The sequence below is a fragment of the Canis lupus genome, chromosome 24, assembly GCF_003254725.2.
Source record: "Canis lupus dingo isolate Sandy chromosome 24, ASM325472v2, whole genome shotgun sequence".
In the NCBI taxonomy this organism is placed as follows: Eukaryota; Metazoa; Chordata; class Mammalia; order Carnivora; family Canidae; genus Canis; species Canis lupus.
In genome coordinates, this window is record NC_064266.1 from 2,946,376 (window position 1) to 2,971,001 (window position 24,626).

The following is a 24,626-nucleotide window of genomic DNA, read 5'->3' on the forward strand; positions in this document are numbered from 1 at the left end:
GGCCTGGAATCACCAATACTCAGCTAAGTTGTAGAGATGCTATCTTGAAAACAAAGGAACTAAAGAGGGATCCCTGGGTGGCGCAGCGGTTTAGCGCCTGCCTTTGGCCCAGGGCGTGCGCCTCCCTTTGGCCCAGGGCGTGCGCCTGCCTTTGGCCCAGGGCGTGATCCTGGAGACCCAGGATCGAATCCCACGTCGGGCTCCCGGTGCATGGAGCCTGCTTCTCCCTCTGCCTGTGTCTCTGCCTCTCTCTCTCTCTCTCTCTCTCACTGTGTGCCTATCATAAATAAAAAATAAAAAAAAAATTAAAAAAAAAAAAAACAAAGGAACTAAAGAGTTTGCTTATTCTGAGCAATAGCGTGTCTTTTTCCTAGAATTTGAGTTCTAGAGAAAAAAAAAACCCAAACCCTAAAGATATGTATGTCTGAAGTTCTCTGAGAACATGGTAAGATTCAGTAAAGATCATACCTGTGCATTATACTTCCATTCAGCTCCTTCATATTTCTTAAATATGAACAGATAGCCAGGATCCCCAGGCATTTGAAGAGGATGTCTAATATGAAGCATATGAGACATATATAAGAATATGGGGTGAAGTAAGGTGGAGCAGATCTTAAAAGGAGTCTGAAAAAAAAAAAGTCTTTCACCCATTTCTCCACCAAAGGGATTAAGAGTGCACTTAATCTTGATGAGTACTGAATAATGTATAGAATTGTTGAATTGTTATATTGCACACCTGAAACTAATGTAACACTAAAATTTTTTAAATTTATAGTAAGCAAAAAAAGAATATTCTGGGTAAGAAAATTTTAAAAAGCTATTAATATCTTTAGAGAAATAAGAGTATATTGCATCCATGAAACAAAGATCAGAAGTATAAAAATGAACAGAAAACAAGAAAGAGCTTTTGAATATTAAAAATACAACAGTAGAAATAAAATCAAGTCAGTGGAAGTCAATATAACACCTGAGTATTGTGGTTGAAAGCGCCAATGACAATGAATTGGCAAATACAGTAGCTAGGGCACATGATGAGGATTCTGAACACTAGGTACAAGAAGAAGATCCTAAAATTTTGCAGGCTTAATAATTTTTCATGAAATAATTTCAATCACTAGAATGCTGTTGACTTTAAAATCACGAATGAAATGATAAGAAATTGGAGCAAAGCTTTTCCATCACAGAATTCTATACCAAACCAAACTGTGGACTACCAAGTCAGGGATCAGACACTTGAAGATATGTAGGGACAGGCCCCTCTTTCAGGCACCCTTAGAGGATATGGTTCGCTAACAGGAAGAAATATCAAAGAAATACTGTCATTTTGTGATTCCAGTCTTTAAAAAGAGAACTAAAAACATACATTCATACAAAAACCTGCACACATATGTTTATTATAGCCTTATTTGTAATCACTAAAACCAGGAAACATGGCCTTCAACATGTCTTTCAACAGGTGAATGGATAAACAAAGTAGGATACATCCATAAACTGGAATATTCATCTGCAATAAGAAGAAACCACCACATGGTGAATCTCCAACGCATTCAGCTCTGTGACAGCACTGAGACTAAAGATACATACTGTAGGATTCCATTTATATGATATTCTGGGAAGGGTGAACCTATGGGGATAGAGAACAACAGTGATTGCAAGGGGCAAAGAATAGGGGGAGGAAACTCACCATAAAAGGGCCTTTTTGAAGTGCTTATTCCTTGTATCAATTTTCATGGCAGTTTGTGGTAACAGTTACATGTTTGTATACACTTCTTAAAACTCTTTGAGTGTAAGAAAGATAAAATTTATCATGAGTAAATTATACCCCAATAAACCTGAGTTAATACCAGCCACTACAAATGTCACCCCAGCCATGAGGCCTTTCCTGGCTACTATTTTTCATAGCCCTCTTCCCCACTCATCTTGCTCAAGGTTCTCTCCTTCCCCTCCCCTGCCTTATAAAACCTTTCACAGGAGCTCCAGAAACTGTTTTATCATCTCTAGGTTGTTGTCCTTTTAGTTCAAAGAATCAAAGTCATTTGATCTTTCTTCAGTGATTCAGCTTTTCTGTCCTTTCAAATTGTCAGCCATTGCACACTTTTCATCATAATTATTTTACTCTGAATACTTACCTTGTCAAGCATCGGTAATTTGCATTAAAGAGAAAAGGCTGGGGATGCCTGGCTGGCTCAGTGGTTGAGCATCTGCCTTTGGCTCAGGTCGTGATCCTGGGGTCCTGGAATGGAATCCACATGGGGCTCCCTGCAGGGAGCCTGCTTCTCCCTCTGCCTATGTCTCTGACTCTCTCTGTGTATCTCTCATGAATAAATAAATAAAATCTTTAAAAAAAAAAACATAGGAGAAAAAGTTGTAATGATGAAATCAAGATTGTGTTTACAGACATGTTTCTCTCCACAGATAGCAGTGAGTGCCTTGCAGATGACTGTAGTATAATTGCTGGAGGGAACCTCACTGGTTGGCACCCCGACTCTGCTGCTGTGTTATGGCGAAGAGTCTTGGGAATCCTCGGGGATGTGAATAATATCCAGTCACCCAAGATTCATGCCAAAGTATTTGGCTATCTCTATGAACTCTGGTACAAACTAGCAAAGGTACGTCCTGCTGTGTTACCTTTTATTCTGATGGGGGGGGGGAGGGATTGATTTATCATTTAACATAAAAACTGTTGCAATTAACATGTTCTGAACACAGATTAGGTGTGTAGAGAAAGTATGTTTCATTGTCAAAAAATAAATATAAATAACATAGGTTGGTCATTTTATAAATGCACAAGAGTAATTTTGTTTGAGGCATATGTAGAATATTACTATAGGACACTAAAGGATAGGGTACTGAATAGTTTTATTTTCTTTATAAAAGTAATACTGGCTTTATTGTACAAAATTTGAAAAATATAAGAAAAAGTTAACATCATCATCCTACATAGATAACCAGTATAAATAATACAGTTTTATTTATGTGGGTAAACATATTTTACAAAAGTAGAATCTTAGAATACATATAATTTTCATTCTGGTTTTTGCTTACAATGTACGCTTTCCCTAGGCTATTAAGTTTTTTGTTTTTAATTTTGTTTTTCAAAAATTATTTATATTTATACAGTATAATTTGCTAAACCATTCCTTGCCATGTAAAGTTCAGGACCTCCCCAGGCAGATACTCAAGGGAAAACAATGCCCTAGTTTGGTATTAAATCTAAAACCATGTACAGTAAAGTCATAGAATTCAAAATGATGGTAGACCTCACAATAAAAGAAAAAATTGTAAATGTTATAGGTTTTCACTCAACATGTAGAAATTTAATGAGAAGCAGCTATTTGGCCACAGAACACAATATTGAAATATTGTTGGGATAAGCTAAGCATGGCCTTCCTAAAATTCTCCTCCTTGTGATTTAGATACGGGATAATCTGGCAATAAGCCTAGATAACCAGTCCTCTCCCTCTCCACCGGTCCTGATCCCACCACTCAGAATGTTTGCATCATGGCTATTTAAGGCAAGTGGATATGTGTTTATTCCTTCATTGCAATTTCCTCTTCCTTACTGAAATCGAGTTTAAAAAATGTAATTGCCCAAGACTGCACATTTTGAAGACAAGCTGAATCTTACTAAAGCCACTATAACCCTCACTCTATAAACAACTCTTATGGAATACTGAGAAGTAAATGAAATGTCGAAATGGTCCGCATCTGGAGTTAATTAAATCTTTAAACTTCATCTACTTGACAGGCAACAACGTTGCCAAATGAATATAAGGAAGGCAAGCTACAAGCCTACAGACTGATATGTGCCATGATGACCAGACGCCAGGACGTTCTACCAAACTCGGACTTCCTGGTGCATTTTTACCTTGTGATGCACCTGGGATTAACCAGCGAGGATCAGGTATTCTGTGACTCTCATATCATGGTATGGTATCCCAGAAGGTGGAAAGTGCATATCACTTTTTGCAGGTTAAATTGGGGTTCATGAAAATACATCAAACACATTAAAATTTTCAGTAGTTTCATCTCTTCTACATACAACAACCACATTGATCTTTCAAAAATGTAAATAGGATTTCATCACATGCCTACTTCTCTCTGCTGACCTTGCCTTGTGCCAACCAAATTTGAATTTATTCTGTGGCTTACATAGGGCTATATGATCAAACTTCAGCCTATCTTATCAAATTGAAAAATACTGTTTTAACCACTTTTTGTTGGAGTTCTGCTGTAGATATTATTTGAAGAAAATTATTCTGGTCATTTAAAAATGTTTGAAAACTGTTATTTTAGTAGTTAAGATGTTTTTGTACAAGACTTCACTTATAAATTAGGGGTCCTCATCTTAATTTCTTCCAAAGGAATATGATTGGTGGTTAAGTTGAAACAGAAAGGTTAAAGGAGCTGCTAGTGACAGCCCATCCCTGTAGATCCTGGATGTGGCCTGTCCCTGGTTTTCCTCCCTTGGGAAGACTCCTGCCAGTGGGCAGAGGACAAGGAGGGGAACAGGAACTCTGGGTACTGATTTGTTGTATAAATGTCAAGCAGGCAAGTGATAGGATTGGTTTGTACTTTACAGAGATTATTTTGGACTCAGTTTGGAGGATGGATTTGAAAATGTGGCAGTGGTAGCGTAGAGTGGGAGATTGAGCCTGGAGACAGATTAATTAGGAAGTGGTTAAGTGAATATAGAACTTAAAAATGATCAGAATTAAGATGGGAGCATTGGGAATAGGAAGAAGAAATAGGAAAGATTCAAGAAATTTAAAAAAAAAAAGAAATTTCAAAACATTTCATGTTATTACTAGGTCTTCTTGACCATTTAGAGGTATGAAGAATGTTTCAGAATTTACCCTTGAAATTATACGTACTTATCAGTGACCTTGAGTCATTCAAAAACTAAGAAGTAGTTGTCCTTTCTATATTTGTTTTATTCTTTGAATGTATAATACAGACACACCTTTTTGATACCTCAGGGTACATGTAAGAGGTTAGCCAGTTATTCTCTGTTGCATCAGAATGTGCTTCTTGAAGCTACTTGACCCTTCAACCCTATTTAAAACTCTTGCAGGGGCACCTGGATGGCTCAGCTGGTAAGAGTCTGCCTTTGGCTCAGGTCATGATCCTGGGGTCCTGGGATCTAGTTCCACATCAGGCTCCCCATGGGGAACCAGCTTCTCCCTCTGCCTTTGTCTCTGCCTCTCTGTGTGTGTGTCTCAGGAATAAAAAGATAAAATCTCTAAAAAAAGAAAAAAACTCTTGCAGTACATCCCGTGATACACACTTGGAGCTTTCATCATTGAGCTTTTATCTGAACTAATAACCATACTGTCCTACTGAGTAGTCTTTGTCATATTTGCTCCAATGCTAGCAGTGCATAGAGGACATCTCTATATAACAGGTGGACTTGGACCAGTCTCATTTATTTCCTAAATAAATACAGAAATAGAGATGTGAAAGTAGAAATGTTTGTACTACATTCTCAGGTATTTGTAGCCATCATTACAGGGGAAAGCATCTTTCACAGAATGATGCAACTGAGGGTGTATCGAAGATTCAGGGATATAAATAGGGAAGGGACATTATCACAGATAATGAAATCCCTCAGTGATAGAGGAGACAAAGGGTTAGTTAATATTAAACACTATACTTTATAAAGAGATATTTTGCATGGAAAAAATTTACTTGGAAATAATAAACAATTGTAGACTTTTCTAATTTAATAAAAACAAATTAGAAGTTAGCAGCAAAAAGCATTCCTAGAATGAGTTTTCTAGAAAGTCACATAAATGGATGAGGCTTTAAAATCACCTTTCTATTTTAAAGGCTGTTGGAGTGGAGATGAAACAAAAAAAGGTGAAATAAGAGTTTAAGAACCCAAAACCTAGTCTCAAAAAATACGATTTTACAGGGTAGAAAAAGGAGTTTTCAGATTTTATACTTAAAATCATTTTCACTTTAAAAATCATTTTAATATATGTCATGTTTTTGGTAAGTTTGATCGTTTGTAGTTTGTTGTAAAATAGGTAAATCTTAATTGTTGGCCCATTGCTAGCAGTGATCCCAATATCCAGAACCCCAAGACAAAACAGGAATATTATAAATCTCTGTATTTTAATCAGCCTGTTTTCTAGCCTTTAGACGCTTGAATTTTTATGCATGGTTAATAGAATTGGCAGTTTTGCTGTAACCTTAACAATTGCTGGTATATATTTTAGAAGTCCTGACTGTCTGCCAAACAGAATTACTCTAAATAAACTTTATTTCTTTTCCAGAAGAATATTACATAGAAAACTTCCTAATGAAAGAAAGTTTTCTCATTTAAGTAAGAAATGTCTCTGATAATTAATTTAGCTTTTGGTCCACATGCCTAAATGGATCATGGTGGTTGTTCCAGAACTTTTATGTTCTTCTGGAAACAGATATTATATTAACCATAAAAAGACAAAGCACTTACTATAGAGAATACAGTTAAATTCAATTTTTTAATTGGTGAACTGTGCACCTGTGATTAGTACCATCTCAGAGCTTGTTTCCTTCTTGTGAGAGCTCTCAAAGAGTCACTAGTCTGCCACTAAAAGCCTTTGTTACTGCAGATGGAACTTTATAAAAAATTTCCATATTTCTTAGTAAGATAAGTAATAGCAAATAATTTAAAATGGTATAACATTTATTAGTTTTGTCTTACAAATACAATCCAGGGTTAAGTTCCTCCTTTCACCTGTAGGTGGCACACTTGTCTGCACAACTCTCACCTTGTGGCTCAACGGCCACTGTGGGCCTTAAAAACTGCCACAAGGCCCAGGGTCCTGTGAGCATGATGGTGTGGCATAGTCATTTTACACATGCTTTCCTAAATATGAGAATATCAAAATTATGTCAGTAGTGACTAATAAAGTGTTGAATCGGAAATAAGTTCTAAGATGTTAAAAGTTTTTTTTCCAGACATGAGGGTGCTTATAGTAATTGAAGACATTTTTAAAATTTTATTAAAAAAACCTATTGGTAAAATAGATGTCTCACAGACTGTTTTGTGATATGATCAGATAAAGCCATGGTTTCATTTAATATGGTAGCCAATTCATTATGTAAACAAATGTAGTCCTTTCTGTATTTAAAAAAATAATAATAATACATAGACTGAACAGCCAAAATGTAGCACTTCCCAAACCAACCTTTTTGTTTGGGTCAGGTTTAGCTATTCTAACAACTTAATAATTAAATAGCTAAAACAGTGACCTTATCAATTAGTATTTTCTCAAGTACATGTGCAGTTTGAGTTTATGGTTTATTAGTATGATTGAGAAAACGCTTTGAAAAAGCTGTAAACTTTCTTCCAGTCTGAATTTTTAAAAAAATCTATCCTGTTATTGGTTTAGAAAATAAGTAGGATCAAAATACCTCTACAGTATGGGGGAGAAATGAAACAATAAAATGAGGGGAAGTAAGAGTTTGAATACCCAAAACATAATTTTAAAAAAATACGATTTTACAGTGTATAAAGAGAGTTTTCAAATTTTATACTTCAAATCATTTTCATTTTAAAATCATTTTAACATATATCATGTTTGATTAAGTTTGATCTTTTGTAGTTCATTGTAAAATAGGTAAATCTTAATTGTTGGCCTGTTGCTAGCAGTGAACCCAATATCTAGAATCCTAAGACAAAACAGGGGTATCATAAATCTCTGTTTCAGAATAACTCTACATTTTGAATACAGTTTGGGGTGACTCGTGGGACTAATTGCCCAGGCTGCCTATGAAGAATCTTCCAGTTGCATTCCATCCGCCCAGTGTCTGGTGGGCTGGCAGGAGTCTTTGATTCCCCAGCACCCATAGTACCAGATTCTGTGCTGGCACCTGTGTGACATTGTCCTACCAGTTGTCTACAATTCAGTTAGATTAGTATCATGACCCATTGTATAGTAACAAAGGTTCAGAAAATATTGAGAAGTTTTGCCCAGGGTCACACGTTAAAAGGCTGTTAGAATTCATAGGCAAGCCTTGGCTTATTCCACAGGGTATGTATTCCTCCTTAATTCACAGCTAACAGGCCAGTCAGTCAGTCCTTGATTGTTTCTCCTTCCATCTTGCTTGACCTGGGCTTGGGCCTTGGTCCCCCTCCTCAGACCTTTTTTTTTTTTTAATTTTTATTTATTTATGATAGTCACACACACAGAGAGAGAGAGAGAGGCAGAGACATAGGCAGAGGGAGAAGCAGGCTCCATGCACCGGGAGCCCGACGTGAGATTCGATCCCAGATCTCCAGGATCGCGCCCTGGGCCAAAGGCAGGCGCCGAACCGCTGGGCCACCCAGGGATCCCCTCAGACTTGTCTTGATTGAAGCACCCCCGCCCTCCTCCAGCCCCATACAGCCTTCCACAGCTGCCTTCCCAGTTCCTCACCAGCTTTCAGCTGCCCTTCAAAAGCTGTTCCTGGTTGTTCTTAGTTCCTAATGCTTAAGCAGCTTTTTCACCTCGGTCTTCCCAAAATATTTGGACTTGAAAAGCACCATGATTTGGGTTTATTAAAAACAGTTCCTATTAATTTCATCATCATTTAAAACACATGGAAAAATCAATATGTGAGAAATGGAAAAGGACAGTTGAGGAAAGGAATTTTATTTTCATGTTCCTAAGAACCTATATCAAAGACTAGAACGTTTTATTTGCTTAAAATAAGTAAGCTATTTTTTAATAATGACTTACAGATTTAATGTCTTAATGCAGTTACACATTAAAGTCAAATTCTCAAAAAAAATATAAAGTCAAGTTCTCTTTTAAGTGAAAAGCTTACATTAATGTAAAATTATTGTTACATATTTGCATATAGAAATTTTGGGAGATGTAGGTCTTTGTCATTTTCATCTATAATTTTGTAATATGCCAGAAAAGCATGAGGCCTCTCTCAGGTAGAGAAATATGTATTGTTCAGCCTGGAGGTAACCATCAAGTGACAAATTTGAATCATAACAATATAAAGTCATGATTGAATGTAATATGGTGTGATATGGTGTAATAGTTAAGAGTGTAGGCTTCAAGACAGCCTGTCTGAGCTCCAGGCTTGGCTATTCCTCTTATTAGCCAAGTCATTTGACCTCAGTATGCCTTGCTCCCCTTACATGTAAAATGTAGGAAACTGTGGTGCTTACTTCCAAGGGTTGTTTGGAGACTTTGAGAAGATAAAATATGTAACGCACTGAACTCAGAGCCTGGACACAACAGCCCCTTAGTAAGCGTGAGCCCTTGTAATATTAGACTGAAGAGTATGAGGGAAAGGACAGCCGTTATTGAGTAACTGAGTGTATCTTATTTTCTGATATCTTAGGATGGTTAATGTTTTCCTTTCCCCATATATTTTCTTACTTTTGAAAATAATGGTTTGACTGAAAGATAAGAGTTGGGCATTGTGGAATTTCAGCACGGGTGGAGGAGTAACCACTCTCTATGCTGTGGGGCAAACCTAAGTAAAATGTTTATTTAACCCTCTTGTGATTCAAAAATATTTTTGTGTATCCCCCACCACTGGCTGTGCCTTCTCTATGATGCGAGCTAAAAAGATAAACTATACATGTCCCAAGTTCCTTGTAGCTGAGTCCACATCCACCCAGGTTTCCAGCAGAGGCACATACATGGCAGAGCTGGAAAGTGCACATAGGAAGTGGTAGGCAGCAGCTGTCGGGAGGTTCTGCTCAGGAACCTGCATCATGGTGATAAGGGCAGGCAGCAGCATGTCTGCTACAACCACTGTGGCACACAGCTAGACAAGATGCTTGCCACCTTGTTCCTGGCTGTGGAGGGTTCATGCTTGGTTCCCCGATACTTCTAGAAACTCTATAAACCATCTAATGCCCCGATATAAATCCCTTTCGTCTTCATCTCAGCAAAGTAGATTCTGTTGCTTGCAAGTAAGAACCTGGCTCAGACAGTAGTGGCTACTCTGCAAGGTACCAACCTGGGCGCTGATGATACATGATCAACATAGTTCATATTTCGTCACTAAAAGCACTTGTAGTGTTTCTTTTTTCCCCCTTTAGCCACTTGTTTTATTGCCAAGAATGTTTAACATGTTTTAGGAACCTTTTGCTTTCATTTAATTTCATATTATAGTGAGCCTTTTGCCATACCAATGTTAAAGAAAACATAAATTTTAAACATTATATATAGAGTAATGTTCTTAGAAGTCAAAATACCTCCTGATTTTCTTAACGGATGTTACAACCTCCTCTCATGAGGTATATGATGGAATAATATAATAATAAACAGTCGTTTGTAAAAAGATCCCAAGAGGCCTCTCAGTGAGCATAAGACTCCGCAGTGAGCTATGAAAGCAAGGTGCAGGGGTGATATTTGTAAATTGGCCATACCTGACTCTTTTAATAACCCCAGACAGCCTGTATCATGCAGTGATATGTAATAATTGCATCACCTTTTCGCAGACAAAGAATTGTTCTTTGCTGAAAATTTAGACTTATAACTAGAACCATGTGTTAGATACACATAAATTTATAAATATATTTAAGGCTAAACATAAATGAGTACTCAGTTTAAGGAAAAGTACAGTTAAGATGGCAAATTAGGAAACTTTTTAATCTCATATCCAAGGAAGTAATTCTAATATATCTCTAAAGTGCTTATTCTGTACAGCAAGTGATTGTTATCAAGGTTTAAATTCATGGGATTTTGATGTAGTACTACCAGGATAAAGTGCATATTTATAAATTTAAAGGTCTAACTGATGGTTAGAGGATTAAATAATAGCCTCGATGTGTATCAGTGGAGGAACTCTAGAAGGCCAGCTTAAGAGCATCATTTAAAACAGTTTTTTAAAACTATAGGGTTGTACAATGAGTAAAAACAGGACTAATCCTGGGCCTTATTCCTGAGGTTTTTAAGAATGAGGAAATGTATCTTCCAAGACATCAGGATATAAGATGGCTTCAAAGTATATTCAACATTTGGCTTTTATGGATGGCAGGCCACATATTAGGAGATGAGAGACCTGGGAGTGAGACTCACCATTGTCACCCACTGGCCATGGGGCCCTTCCTTGAGCAATGAGTGAGTTGGACCAGAGAACCTCTACAGCCCTCCCCTACTGAGCCTTCTTGGATCCTCTGATCCATTTTTAGACATTTTATTATTAGGGTCACATTGTTCTTTCCTAATATAGCAAAAGGTTCAATAATCTTTTCATGTTGAATATTTTCCCTCACCATTGTAACAACCTAGTCAGGTTCTGAGGGCATATATGGCATTAAGATAACACATGAGTATCTGTGGTACCCATCAGATTGTGCAAAGAACCAAGCAAGTGGTACACATGTTACTGGAATTGAACTGATTTGAATACCCTTCTAGCTAAGTTAATTTGAAAGCCGCTCACAGAGGAAGTAGAGTCAATTTGAGCAGAACTACCAAGGAAGGATGGGACTTAAATAGTAGGACAAGAAACAGGGAGGAATTTCACATGTCAGAGATACAGACCTTCTCAGGCCTAGGAAGAGTGACCAGAATGGTTTGTATTAGTGCCAAATGTGTGCCTGGAAATAATGTGCGGACATGAATCTAGACAGCACTGTAGGGAACCTTGATTCAGCATCATTTTCATCTCATGTCTAATGGGGAGCCATTGAACGTTTTGGAGCACAACATTCAGCATTGCCAAAAAGCATTTTAAGACACTTAAACCATAGTTATGTGGGATGGATTATAATCAGGAAGGAATGAGGGCAACAAGCACAGAGAGGGAATTGTTGTAAGAGCCCAGAGGCAAGCTAATGAGGGCCTAACAAGGATTAAAACACAGATGGAGTTTGTATGTATAAATGTATAATGTATAAATTCATTTATTTATATGTGCATATTTCTGTGCATGTGCATATATAGGTTTTATGTATTTTGTGCATTTCTTTGTGTATGAGAAATATTTTGGTAGATTGGATATAGTGGTGAGTGGTGAGTACCCTGAGAAGATAGAGCCTGTTTGCACTATTCCCACTGTCTCTCAAAGTAAAGGTCAACTCAGAAAGCACAATGATGAATTGAGAAAAGGTGGGCGGCAAGGTAGACTGGGACCTGTCTCTTCATCGTGGTCACTGTAGCACAGAGGCGGGCAAAGCAGATGTATAGAGGATACACTGAGGGCTGTCCCTAAAGAATTCTTACCTGGAAAGATTTCCAAGCACATTTCCTCTCCACTTAAGAGAACACATTGTCTAACCCTGTTGGAATTTGAACAGTTGACCTCCAAACTGTAAATTTATTTAGAATTTCTAAAGATCTCTATTATCTTATTTCTTTGTTAGCCGGTTTTGTTACTATTCATTTTTTAAAGTACTTTGACACTTAAAAAAAAGCCTCCCTTATTTTTCTAAAAATATTATTTATGAGTTTGAATTTACTTTTTTAAAAAATTAATGGAATTTTGTTGAATATAAGGGTTTACTACAGCAATACATAAAATAAAACTTTCAAGTTTGGCTTAGTTCTGATGGAAGAATAATATTTACAAAGATAGGTGATATATGTGAATCCTCTCCTAACATGTATTGATAAATTAATAGTAATTCTTATTTTATCACATTCAGGGTGACGCAATGTAGACTCTATCACATAGTTAGTGTTCTACCACTAGGTAGCATCCAGTGGTTTCTGAGTGTTTCCCATAAGGTTTCATGAGAATGTACAAACCACAGATTGGTCAAGTTTTACCAAAAAATTTTTTATTATGACTTTGCTTACCTTTCAGTGACCATGGAGACTTTAGACAGATGACTACACCAAAATAACAACCTGGAGGGTTTTTTTTGTTTGTTTGTTTGTTTGTTGTTGTTTTTTTGCAGCTGTGAAAGCAATAATTATTTTCATTAAGCTATAAACTGAACCCACTTACCCCTCATACACCTAAATAAGGAAAATAGAAACATGTAGAAGGTAACAGATGGTAGAGGCTTCAGTTAGGAGATTTAACATGTGTGCAGTGAACTTGTTTCACAGATTTAGAAAGGTAAGATGATAGCAGGGGAGGCTGACCTGGAGAGGGAAAGGTTTACCTGAGGCCAGAAACTTGAATTTTGTTTGATTTCCTTTTTGGAGTTAAAGGCATAAAGGCTTTCTTTCAAATGACATTATCAGTGAAGAATATGAATTATGAATTTATTTTTTTAAGATTTTATTTATTCATGAGAGACACAGAGAGGCAGAGACACAGGCAGAGGGAGAAGCAGGCTCCCTGTGAGAAGCCCAATGTGGGACTTGATCCCAAGACCCCAGGGTCATGACCCAAACCAAAGGCAGACGCTCAACCACTGAGCCACCCAGGTGCCCTGAATTTAAATATGAACATAGCCATACGTGTTTAATAAGCATATGCTACATGAAATAAAGCATAAGAATGCAATATAATAGCAACTCAATATATGTGGAAAATTGAAAGATTTTGTCTTTACTAAACTCTTACCATATGGTAAAGTGTATAAGCTGATCTACATCTTTCAGTAGAAAAAAATGTTCTTTTGTGCCAAGTCTCTTTGGAAGAAAACCCTACAGTGGCCTCTAACAAGGCCCAAGTAACCAGAATCTTCCTTATAGAATCCCTGGAGTGCATCCTGTCTTTTCCCAGACAGAATAGGCACTCAATAAATATGTCAATTGATCAAAACTAGCAGGAAAAAAAAAAAAAAGGTCAGCCTCCTCAAACCCATGTGGCATCATGGGGAAGAATAGATGACCAAGTAACTTAGCCAAACCATTCTGCTTGAGGCTTTGGCTCCAATGATCAATTTCAGAGCTGACATGAACTTTTGTCTTTCTATAGAGGTGATCTAGCCATCATTTGTTACCCTAGAACACTGATTCCCAGGCTGGCAGGGGTGTTTGGTGCCCCCTCCCCTCTGGGGACCCTGGGCAATGGCTGGAGATACTTTGGTTGTCACAAGAGGGGAGAGGGTGTGCTGGCATCTAGTGGGTAGAGGCCAGGAATGTTGTTATACATCCTGCAATGTATAGGACCACAGCAAAGATTTTACAGTCCAGTGTCAGTAGTGCTGTGGTTGAGGAACCCTGCCCTAGAATAGTACCTGGGCAGATGACACCAGACTAAATGACAAAACCCAACAATCAAAACAAGTATGAAAGACTAGTTCTCTGAACCTAATCAAGGAAATTAAACCCTACAAAAATTTAGCTAGGGAGATGAAAGAGAGGCAAATTTTTAGGTTGAACATAATGAAAATTGCCAGTAGTGGACTGTTCTTAAAAGGGGGAGGGGGTTCAATTTCATATGGCCCAATTTATTTTTAAAAAGGAGAAGCAATTTAAGAACTCAAGCATGGAGTGATCACACTAATTCAGAGTTAACATGACAAATAGCTGAGGTGCATGTTGTCAGAAGCCAAATCTGTGGACAGAGCCTAAGGCACTGCAAGTGTGAGGGGAAGTGAAGAGGGGCTCAGGGTGGCTGTGCTCCGCCTGCACACTGCATGCATGCTGCCGAGTGGCTGAGAGGAAGAAGGATGGCAAGGGAACAGCTTGCATGGTGAGGAGTTGGCACACAGGCACAGATCATTGCTTCCTTCAAATGTCTGGAGTCCTGCCTGTGAGCAGAGACAGATCAGGCTGTCTTACCTCCAGAGTGGGGACTGATGGTAGACTCCAGCTCACCATCACAGGCACTTTCTAGCCAGTTGTTCTGTTCAGACATGGCCAGTGATTGATTGGGGGGTTTGTAAGCCTCTCAAGCTCTATCGTGTGTGTCTATGGCCGCTGGTCTGGCTGCCTCCTGGCAGCCTAGGCAAAAAGGCCATCCACTCCAGACTTTGAGCCCTGGCTTTGTGCTGAAGTTGCTGTTTGCTTGAGTCAGCAATTTTTGAAGCCACATAACCTCCCCTGGCCTGAGCTACTTGTTCTGTGAAATGGGGTTGTACTGGCTCTCTTTAGGGCCCTGGGAAAATGAGCAGTAGGCCTTCAGTAGGTACTAGTAGGGTCACTGCAGAAGGGATTCCCCTGTTGTTTGGAAAATCACTTTTTGACATGCAAGAAGAGCTTCTTTTCCCATTTAGAATTCTATGAAGATTTTAAGAAAATTCACATTTTTCTTCAGGTAGAGAAGAACTGAGAGACAGAGGTGACTTCTAGAAGCATTGCAAATTCTTTTACTTGAGGAGGGGTGTGCCTTAACTCCTGTGTGGAAAGGATTGATTTTTGAATATAAGAGATTTTAAATCATGACTGTGGTTTATAACCCATAAAGGATAGATTTGGATACAAGGAAATAACATCAAGAAAAGCATTCTAAATTGCAAGTTTTGTTTCTGTGAGAGAATGCTCTCCTTGTGGGGAATAATCTCTTTTTGTCTTTGATTCCTTTTTAATACATAACAATAAGTGGGAGTGTGGTAATTGCAGACTGTTCAGCTATTAATGCTATTTACTGGAACACATTTTAGAGAGAACATTGTTTTTTGAAGAAACAATAAACAACGGTTTTTCTTTTGTTCTTCCTTGGAAAAATATTCTTTGGTAGGTATTTGTGGGCTAGAGAAATTTTAGAAGAGAACCTTTTAGTAGTAAGACATTAAAATAAAATACCTACCTTACCCCTCCTCCCCTGACCGGAGTCTTGCCATGAATGTGTGCAGCATGGTCCTTCTTTCAAGATCAGGGCCTCTCTGCTTCCCTCCTGGGTTCTCATGAGTGCTGGGCTATGCCTCTCCAGGAGCTCTCTGCTCTTGGCCTGCCCTCACTCAAGGCTATGCAGAGCTGTCCTCTACGCCTGAGGGGTCTTTGCTGGAAGGTAGGGGCCATGCTTTATTCCACATCATTCCCCTTACAGCAATGACATGGTACCTGCAACCGAGTTAGCACTCAAGAACTTTGTCAACTTACTGTGGAATGTTTTTGTAGGGGATTATCAGAATGATGTGGCTTTCATTTTGGACTCTTTTTTAATGAGTGGATTTTTAAAGCAAAAGTACTTTCATTTATTTATTTATTTAGGAGAGAGTGTGAGCAGGGGAGGGGCAGAGGGAGAGGGAAAAAGAGACTCTTAAGCAGGTTCCATGTCCAGTCCAGCATGTAGCTTGACACAGGGCTTGATCTCACAACCTTGACATCATGAGTTGAGCTGAAATGAAGGGTTGGATGCTTAACTGATTGAGCCACCCAGGAACCCCTAATGAGCGGATTTGAAATCAGATCTGTTTCGAGTCTTCTTTTTCAGGTGACCCTAGAAAAATTCATATTTTAATAAGATTGTAATTAAAAATCCTGCTGTAACTTAATATAAACAATGATGTATGAGGCTTTGGAATTTACAAAATACTTTCCAGTCAGTCTCTGTCACCTTTTGTAAGAGCACTATGGAGTATGTTGCATTTTCTTTCCCATCTTACAGATGAAGAAATTGTTGCTCAGGAGACCATGTACCTACCAAGGTCAGAGAGCAAAGTAATGGTATCTTTTAGGAGTCTTATATCCAAATCCTTTCTCTTCCTTCTTCCTCCTCCTCTCTGACATCTGCCTGAAAGCAACTTTGTGTAAAGAAAGTGCTTTTTAAGCCCCATAGGTGAATTTTATTGTATGTAGATCAGAAACCAAAATGTTAAACAGATATTCCTAGAATTTGAAGCAGCAAGCCACTTGTTGACCTGTCAGAGCTCATTTAATTATTCTAGATGATCTAATTCCTTACCTTTACCTCTTTCGTCCTCCTGTGGTGGGATTCACATCCACTCAGTTCTCCATCACAGAAACAGGCAGGCTAGGGAATGCCTCAGACTTGCCAAAACTGTCACTTTCTTAGTGGTTCTAGCCTGAGGTTTCCTCAGAAGTGGGTTGACAGAGCTAGCTCCCTTTGGAATTGTCTCTTTGATTTAAGCTGTTCTTGGGAGCTCATTGTCCAGACACATATTACATTACAAAAAGAAGAACATGTAAGTCTTTTGCCCAAAATGAAACTAAAAATGTTGCCTGTTGGAACTGCTCTCCATATCATTCTAGATGGCCATCTAATGTTGGTAAGATGCGTTTGTAGAGTCTTAGAATCAAATGACCAGCACATAGCCCCTCTTTCTCTTCTTCTTCTTCTTTTTTTTTTTTTTTTTTTTTTTTACATAACATAAAATATGGAAAAATATGGAGCTTTGATTTTGCTCCCACATGCCAGTGGAGTAATTTTACTTACAAGGAAACAAAATAGAGAGCATGCATTTTATGTTATCCTAGAATGAAAAGAAAATATAATAATCATATTCCAAAGTATATTTCTTTTCCAGAAGACAGGCGAGGCTGCAACAGAAAGAGACTTTCCTCTTACCCTTTTCCTGGTTATGGCCTAGCAAAGAGTCTGAAGAACTCCATGCCACCAAGCAGCACACTTTCATCCATACCTGACAACCAGGCTTCTTGATTTCAGCAAAGGAGAAAGAAACACTTTTAAGTGCACCAGACACTTGTCTTTAACAGCATCCTAAGCTCTAAGTCTTTTAGCAGCATTAAATGAACACAGAATCCACAATGATGTGGGTTTTCTAGTATTCCTTTTGAGGGAAAAGTAGGAATCCTGGTTTCTTGTTGGAATTCTGGGAGATTTCTTGGTGTTTTTCCATAGAATTGTTCTAACTACCACCCCTAGGCATACAGTGCCTGTGCTTCATGCACATGCCCAAGTGTACACATATGTACACACACAACTTTAATTTTCATCTAGCAGTTTCCTAAGAATATTTTGGCAGGAGGCTCATTTCTATTTAGAAGATAGCCTTTTATGATCTAATGCCCTCATTTGTTAATATTCCTGTGAGACTGATATGTGTATATTTTGGAAGCACATTTTTAAGCCAGAGCATTTATTGACTTCACTTGAAAGTATAGCTCTATTTTTTTTTTTGAAAGTATAGCTCTAAATAGTGTTATTTGCATTTATAAATGATTATTCGGCAGAGTGAATGGGATGAAAGAATAAATTGTATTCAGACTTAAGTAACATCCTTAGAATAATGCTCTGGCTCTACATATGAGGCCTGTTACTCACAAATGTCAAATGGTGCTTCACTGACCCTGGATTAACATTTTCTCTTCCTAAGGAAGGGGAACATGCTTGGGTTTTGTGTCCAGACCTTTGGACAATTTCTGGCCTTCATTGATCTCCCACTCCATGTGTGTCAGTGAAAACACTGAATGATGCTCTCTTAGATCTTTCTTCTCTAGGTTTTCAAGATTCCAAGGGGATACACTAAATATCCTTGTTACCCAAATTCAGTACAGAGACATTTTCCCTACTTAATTTCTGTACTTTTTCTAAAGTAATACAGGTGTGCGGTCAGACCCTAACTTGGATTCCACCCCGAGAGTGACATGAGTGTTCTGCTTGGTGACATTGGCAATATTGACTGAACCTCACTGCACCTTGCAGCCATGGCATTAGGCAGCACCTGAGTGTATTAAACCTATGGTTTCATCCAAGAATTTCTTACTAATATTCTCAGGAAAATATATTTCTAGGTGATGCGTTCCTGAAACAGGATGAACAGTATGCTGCCTGTGGCTGTAGGACCTATATTAATTCTAGGAGGGCATGTTGCTATCATTGCGGTAATTCCTACATTAATGGTATTACTTGCATGATTATGCTCCATAAGTGCATTTCTAATCTGTAATCTGTGAAGGCAGTGACTCTTTGCCTTTGCTTCTGTGCCAGAACATCGTGAAAGCTATGGAAGAGTGGGGAGGAAGAGCTAGTGGAGAGACTTGAGCTGGCTGCCTCAGAATATCCTGAATATCCTCCTGTCTCACCTCATCCATCCCGCTCCTAGGCCCTTATAAATGCTTGGGGTGTATACAAATGCCTTTCTGCGTCTACTTGTCCCCCAGCATTGTCTACTAGCTTTGGTCCTATTTCAGAGTGCTGCACCTATCTCCAGCACTCTAAGCGTCCTTTGTGCACGCAGGAGTCTGCTGCAGCCTTGACACTTTCACTGTCATCACTCACCAGCAGCAACTTATTGAAGGCCTCATTTGCTGAAGTCCCATTGTCAGGAGTTAATAACTGCTCTGAGCATCTGCATCAACCTCATTAAACCAGCCTGTTGTACAAACTGTAATGTTGTAGATTGAAGGCTATCAGGGTCACAACTAACACAGTCATTACATAGTCAGGCCATGGTGTCTTCAAGGCATGATTGCTGCAGCTGCTAAGTCAAATCTCTTTACGACCCTCCAACAGTTTTTTTCATCTTACGGAATCATAAATGTGCTGGAATTTCCTGATGGGTTTGCCATCTCTGTGGTAGTCTCCCCTAGTGAGCTGTGAAATGCCCATTATAAGAAACACACATAAGGGACACCTGGGTGGCTCAGCGGTTTAGCACCTACCTTGGGCTCAGGGCGTGATCCTGGAGTTCTGGGATCGAGTCCCACATCGGGCTCCTTGCATGGAGCCTGCTTCTCCCTCTGCCTGTGTCTCTGCCTCTGTGTGTGTCTCTCATGAATAAATAAATATGTAATCTTTTAAAAAAAAAAAAAGAAACACACGTGACTGCAGCTCCTCCTGATCCATGGCCTGCAAGCAGGGTATTGTTGGTCAGAGTAAAAGGGGCTCTAATTTCCTTCATGTTGCTGAGGATTTAGAGGTGAGAGAATAACTCAATTCATATGACAGAGGGTAAGTTCTTTCTCAGAGCATCTGATCTCCGAATACCCTGAGCATCCTTATGCTAATTTGCTAAGCTCCAAAAATATTTTGAGAACAGGTTGAATGCCATGTCATAGGCTCTGGCTTTTTCCCCACCCCAGAAACAACAGGCCTTTCCATTTTAAACCTCCACATTCTCTCTAAGATGAAGAAACATGTTCACTCTCACAGCTTTATATTCAGTTGTGTCCTGGAGATTACAGCCAGGGCAGTTAGGTAAGAAAATGAGATAAACGGCATCCAAACTGGAAAGCAAGAAGGAAAGTTCTCTATAGTCACAGATAATATAATCTTGTATAGAAAACCCTAAGGAATTCCCACAATCACAAAAAAACTCCTGTTAGAATGAAAACATGAATTCGGCAAAGTTGCAGGATACCAAATCTATATACAAAATTAACTGTGTTTCTGTATACCACAATGGACAATATGAAAATAAAATTAAGACAGTTTAATTTACAGTAGTATCAGAGTGAACAAAATGTTTTAGTAATAAATTTAACTTAGGAAATGAAAGATATACTAAAAACTATAAAACATTGCTGTAAGAAATTAAAGAAGACTAAAATAAATGGGAAAATGTCCCATATCCCTGAATTGGAATACTTAATATTGTTAAGATAACAATATTCCCCAAACTGATTTGTAAATTCAATAGGATCCTTATGAAAATTCCAGTGGCCTTTCTTCCAGAAATGGAAAAGCTTATCCTAAAATTTTTAGGCAATTACAAGAAATCTCAAATAGCTAAGACAATCTTGAAAAAGAACAAAGCTAGAGGACTGACAGTTGCTTTTCAAAATTCACTACAAAGCTACTGTAATCAAAATGGTGTTGGTGCTAGTAAAAACTTGGATATATAGATGAATGGAATAGAATTGAGAGTCCAGAAATAAACTCCTATATCTCTGGTCAACAGATTTCTGACAAGGGGGCCAAGATGGTTAAGTGCGAGAATAATCTCTTCAACAAGCGGTACTCAGGCAACTGAATATCCTTGTGCAAAAGTATGCAGTTGGATTCCTCCCTCACACCATTAACACAAAAGACACTAACACAAAATGGATCAAATATATTAATGTAAAATGGACCAAAGACCTAAATATATGAACTAAAACTATAAAACTCTTAGAAGAAATTATTAGATTTGCCATCAAAGCACAAGCAACAAAAGAAAAAAATGCTAAAAGTACACTTCATGAAAATTAAAAATTTTTCTACACCAGAGGACACTATCAAACAAGTAAAAGACAACCCACAAAATAGTAGAATATATTTGCAAATCCTGTATCTGAGAAGAGTCTAGTGCCCAGAATACATGAAGTATTATAACTCAGTAGCCAAAAGACAATAGATGAAAGATTTAGACATTTCTCCAAAGAAGATATAATGACCATCAAGCATGGGAAAAGATGTTCAGCACCATTAGTCACCAGGGAAATAAAAAAAACAAAGCTATAGAGAGATACCACTTAACACTCACTAGAATGGCTATCATACTTTTTAAAACATACAAAAAATAAGTGTTGTCAAAGAAGTGGAGGAATTAGAACCCTTCATATGTTACTGGTAAGAATGTGAAGTGGTAAAGCTGCCACGGAAAACAGTTTGTTACTTCCTCCAAAGTTAAAACATAGAATCACCATATGAACCAGCAATTCCATTCCTAGGTATATACCCAGAAGTATTGACAGTAAGTATTCAAATGAAAATTGGTGCACAGATTTTCATAGTAGCACTATTCACAATCACCAAAAGTGAAAACAACCCAAATGTCCATCAGCAGATGAAAGGATAAACAAAATGTAGTGTATCAGCACAGTGGAATATTACTGAGCCATAAAAAGGAATAAAGTATTGCTACATGCTGCAACATGGATGAACTGTGAAAAACCTGCCAGGTGAGAGCCAGGTAAAAAAAATACCACATAGTGTATGAGTCTATATTCTGGAAAGCCCAGGGCAGGCATATCCACAGAGACAGAAAAGTAGGTGAGTGGCTGACTGGTGGGCAGAAATGGAGAATGACTGCTAATGGGTAGAGGGTTTTCGTTTTGGAGAGATGAAGGTAGTTTTAAATTAGTGGTGATAGTGCACAATTTTATGAATCTACTGAAAACGACTGAGTTGTACGCTTTAAAATGTTTTTTACTTGAGAGAGAAAGAGAAAAAGAAAGGAAGAAAGAAAGAAAAAAGAAAGAAGGAAACAGAGGACATGAGCAGAGGGAGAAGCAGGCTCCCGATATGGGACTTGAGCAGGGAGCCCAATATGGGACTTGATACCAGGATCCCGGAATCATGACCTGAGCCAAAGGCAGATGCTTAACCAACTAAGCCACCCAGGAGCCCCTGAGTTGTACCCTTTAAAGGGTGAATTTTATTACATGTAAATTATATCTCAATAAAGCTCTCCCTGGTGGTCTAGTGGTTAGTATTTAGCACTCTCAATAACACTCTTACAGATAAGAAAGAGAAGCAATCAAGACAACCTGGTCACATACCAACTTCAATATAAAATAAAATTCATATAATGTTTCTTAAAATCAATTAATCAACCAGTCAGTCCCCCATTTTTCCTGAAGCAGTCAGACAGTCTCTCCACTTGAAAGCTAGCAGAATATTTCCTCACAGATGCAGGATTAACTACAAGCAATCATAAAAGCATTCAAGGCTCTCTTCAGGGCTGAGGGTTGCAGTGACTTTCTCTGCCACCTGCCTGATGTTCGGTCACTCCTGAAATCCTGATTCCATGCAAATGGCCATAGCAGTTCCTGTGGCCATCAGAAGTTCATTTTAGGTTTCTCACTCCCTTTTACCTTTGCATCCTGCTGTCAGGGAAGCTCAGTGTCTTCTCCACAGCATATTTCATGATGAGAAGTACTAGGGGACTTTGTTTTTCTAGCTACAGAACCCAATTACTCTGACCCAATTACTCTGTCCTGTCATATTTCTTCTGGCCTTGGTAACATAGTTACACCCAGAGAGGTCACATTTGTCCAGCATTTACAAAAATCTCTGCTTTTTCTCCAAACAGATCATAACCATATTTGGCCCTTTTAATGGATAACATGTAGCATATTCTTTGACTCAGATCTTGAAAGGAATTTTTAGCTTTCTTCTGCTGTGTTTTTATTTTCAGTGACTTTTCCAGAAGCACAGTGCTCATGACATGATCTGCTGAGATTCTTTTAAAGGCCAGAATAATAATAACCACTTTATTTTTATACGTAAAAAGTCCTATCTGAACCAATGTAGAGAATGAAGAGGCCAGGTTGCAGCTATGGTATGTAAAGGGTGTCTTTTGCACAGAGCTGAAGGCACAGAGACCTACTAGCTGAAGAAAGGGGCCAAGGCCTTGGGACTTTGAGGGATCTGTTCTTCCAGTAACTAAAATTTTTTTTGTCACTCGGCATTTCTGAGCTGGCTAATAGATAATTGATACTTCAAATATGTCCTCAAGGTACTGCAGGTTTGTAGCTGCCTTTTTAATTGTCAAAGTTTAAATTATATCCAGGGTTAGTGTTAAAAGTATCCTTTTGCATTCAAATATTTTGATAATTAGAAATTCTATTTGGGTGTGAAATGAGTTGAACCTTTTCATTAACCAGATTAATGAGATAACTAGATCTGAACATTATGCCTGTTACCAAACAAAAGAGCTCCCTCTAGATTTTTCTAGATAAAAGGCAGGTATCTTTGAAAAATAGTGAAATTATTCATTATGTAGCATTTTATTTTTCTTAAAGTAAAAAATTAAGAAGGAGATTAGTGATTTTTTTCTATACATGAATTTTATTTCTTAACAATTCTCTTTGGCCTCCTGGAAGGTCTGTGTGACTTTAGGTGGAATAACCGGATCTGTTTGCTCCTGAGGAGCAGGCACGAGTCCGCTGAGGAAAGGCAGGGAGACAGATGGTCGGCTATTGTGTTACAACCATCATCTGCTGGGCCGTGAGCAAATATTAAGTGAATAATATATATGTAATTGGTGTGAAAGTACAGTTGCAACATTTCTAATTCCATTTGAATGATGGCTACTTCTTGAACATTTGTGTTTCATAGAATACTATATTGAAATGTTTTTGTTTACAGGGTTAATCCATTTTAAACTGCTTTAAAGTGAACATTTTCCCCCATTTTTGACACCACTGTGCAATATTTTGAATTGAAATGGCCTGTAATGGCCCTTTTTTTATTTTCCATAACAACACGAGCACTAAATTATAGCTGTGCAATTATGTAGACAATGGAAATGCTTCCAGAATGAATCCTTCCTTTTAAATTTTCATTTTGTGTAATTGTTGGAAGGTTTGGAGCCATAATAAACAAAATTATTTTACACATTTATCGTTCTAAAGGTCAATTATAAGAGAACTAAAGAAACAACACTATGCAAAATGAATAAACCAATTTCTATTGCCATCACCATATGTTTTTCTTATCACTTATGGTTTTTCCAGTTACTGTGTACATAGCATTCAATTAAAGCGATTCATTTACCAGGCTGAATGTGGTTTGTGTTTATAGAACGGTGCTTTGGAGGAGAGGAAACAACACGCCTCTATTTGAATTACCTGATTTTTTGTAAGATCAGTGATAAGAGGCAGATGTTCTCGCCAGTTACTTTCTCATAAGCCGGAATCTTTTGATAAGCTGCAAACTCACAATTATCATCTTACAATCCACTTTCGCACTCAATGTGTACAATGCATGTGGACCTTTAACCAAAAACAGGAGAGAATACTACTTTGGTGGTCTGTTTGCTATATTGCAGTATATTGCAGAATGAAGTTTATTTCCTTTGAGCAAAAACGTGTAAAAGAGTTTTGTCTGTGCTTCATACTGGTCAATTTTCAAGAATAAACTTGATTCCTGTTTTAGAGTCCATTTTTCATTGGACTTCTTGTTTTACTTAATTGTTTTTAGCCTGT

At 38.1% G+C, this 24,626-nt stretch overlaps 1 protein-coding gene across 10 annotated transcripts in view; it reads left to right on the forward strand.

Moving 5' to 3' along the window:
- Window positions 1–24,626, forward strand: part of RALGAPA2 (Ral GTPase activating protein catalytic subunit alpha 2) — a 328,009-nt gene that overhangs the window by 158,210 nt on the left and 145,173 nt on the right. For all 10 annotated transcript variants that reach the window (XR_003144828.3, XR_003144834.3, XR_003144829.3 and 7 more), the window contains 3 exons: window positions 2,416–2,609; window positions 3,417–3,515; window positions 3,749–3,904. Coding sequence is in view for 2 of the 10 variants with exons in the window: in XM_025469120.3 (XP_025324905.1) it covers window positions 2,416–2,609; window positions 3,417–3,515; window positions 3,749–3,904 (449 nt within the window). In the remaining 8 variants the exon portion in view is untranslated. The remainder of the gene's footprint in view (window positions 1–2,415; window positions 2,610–3,416; window positions 3,516–3,748; window positions 3,905–24,626) is intronic.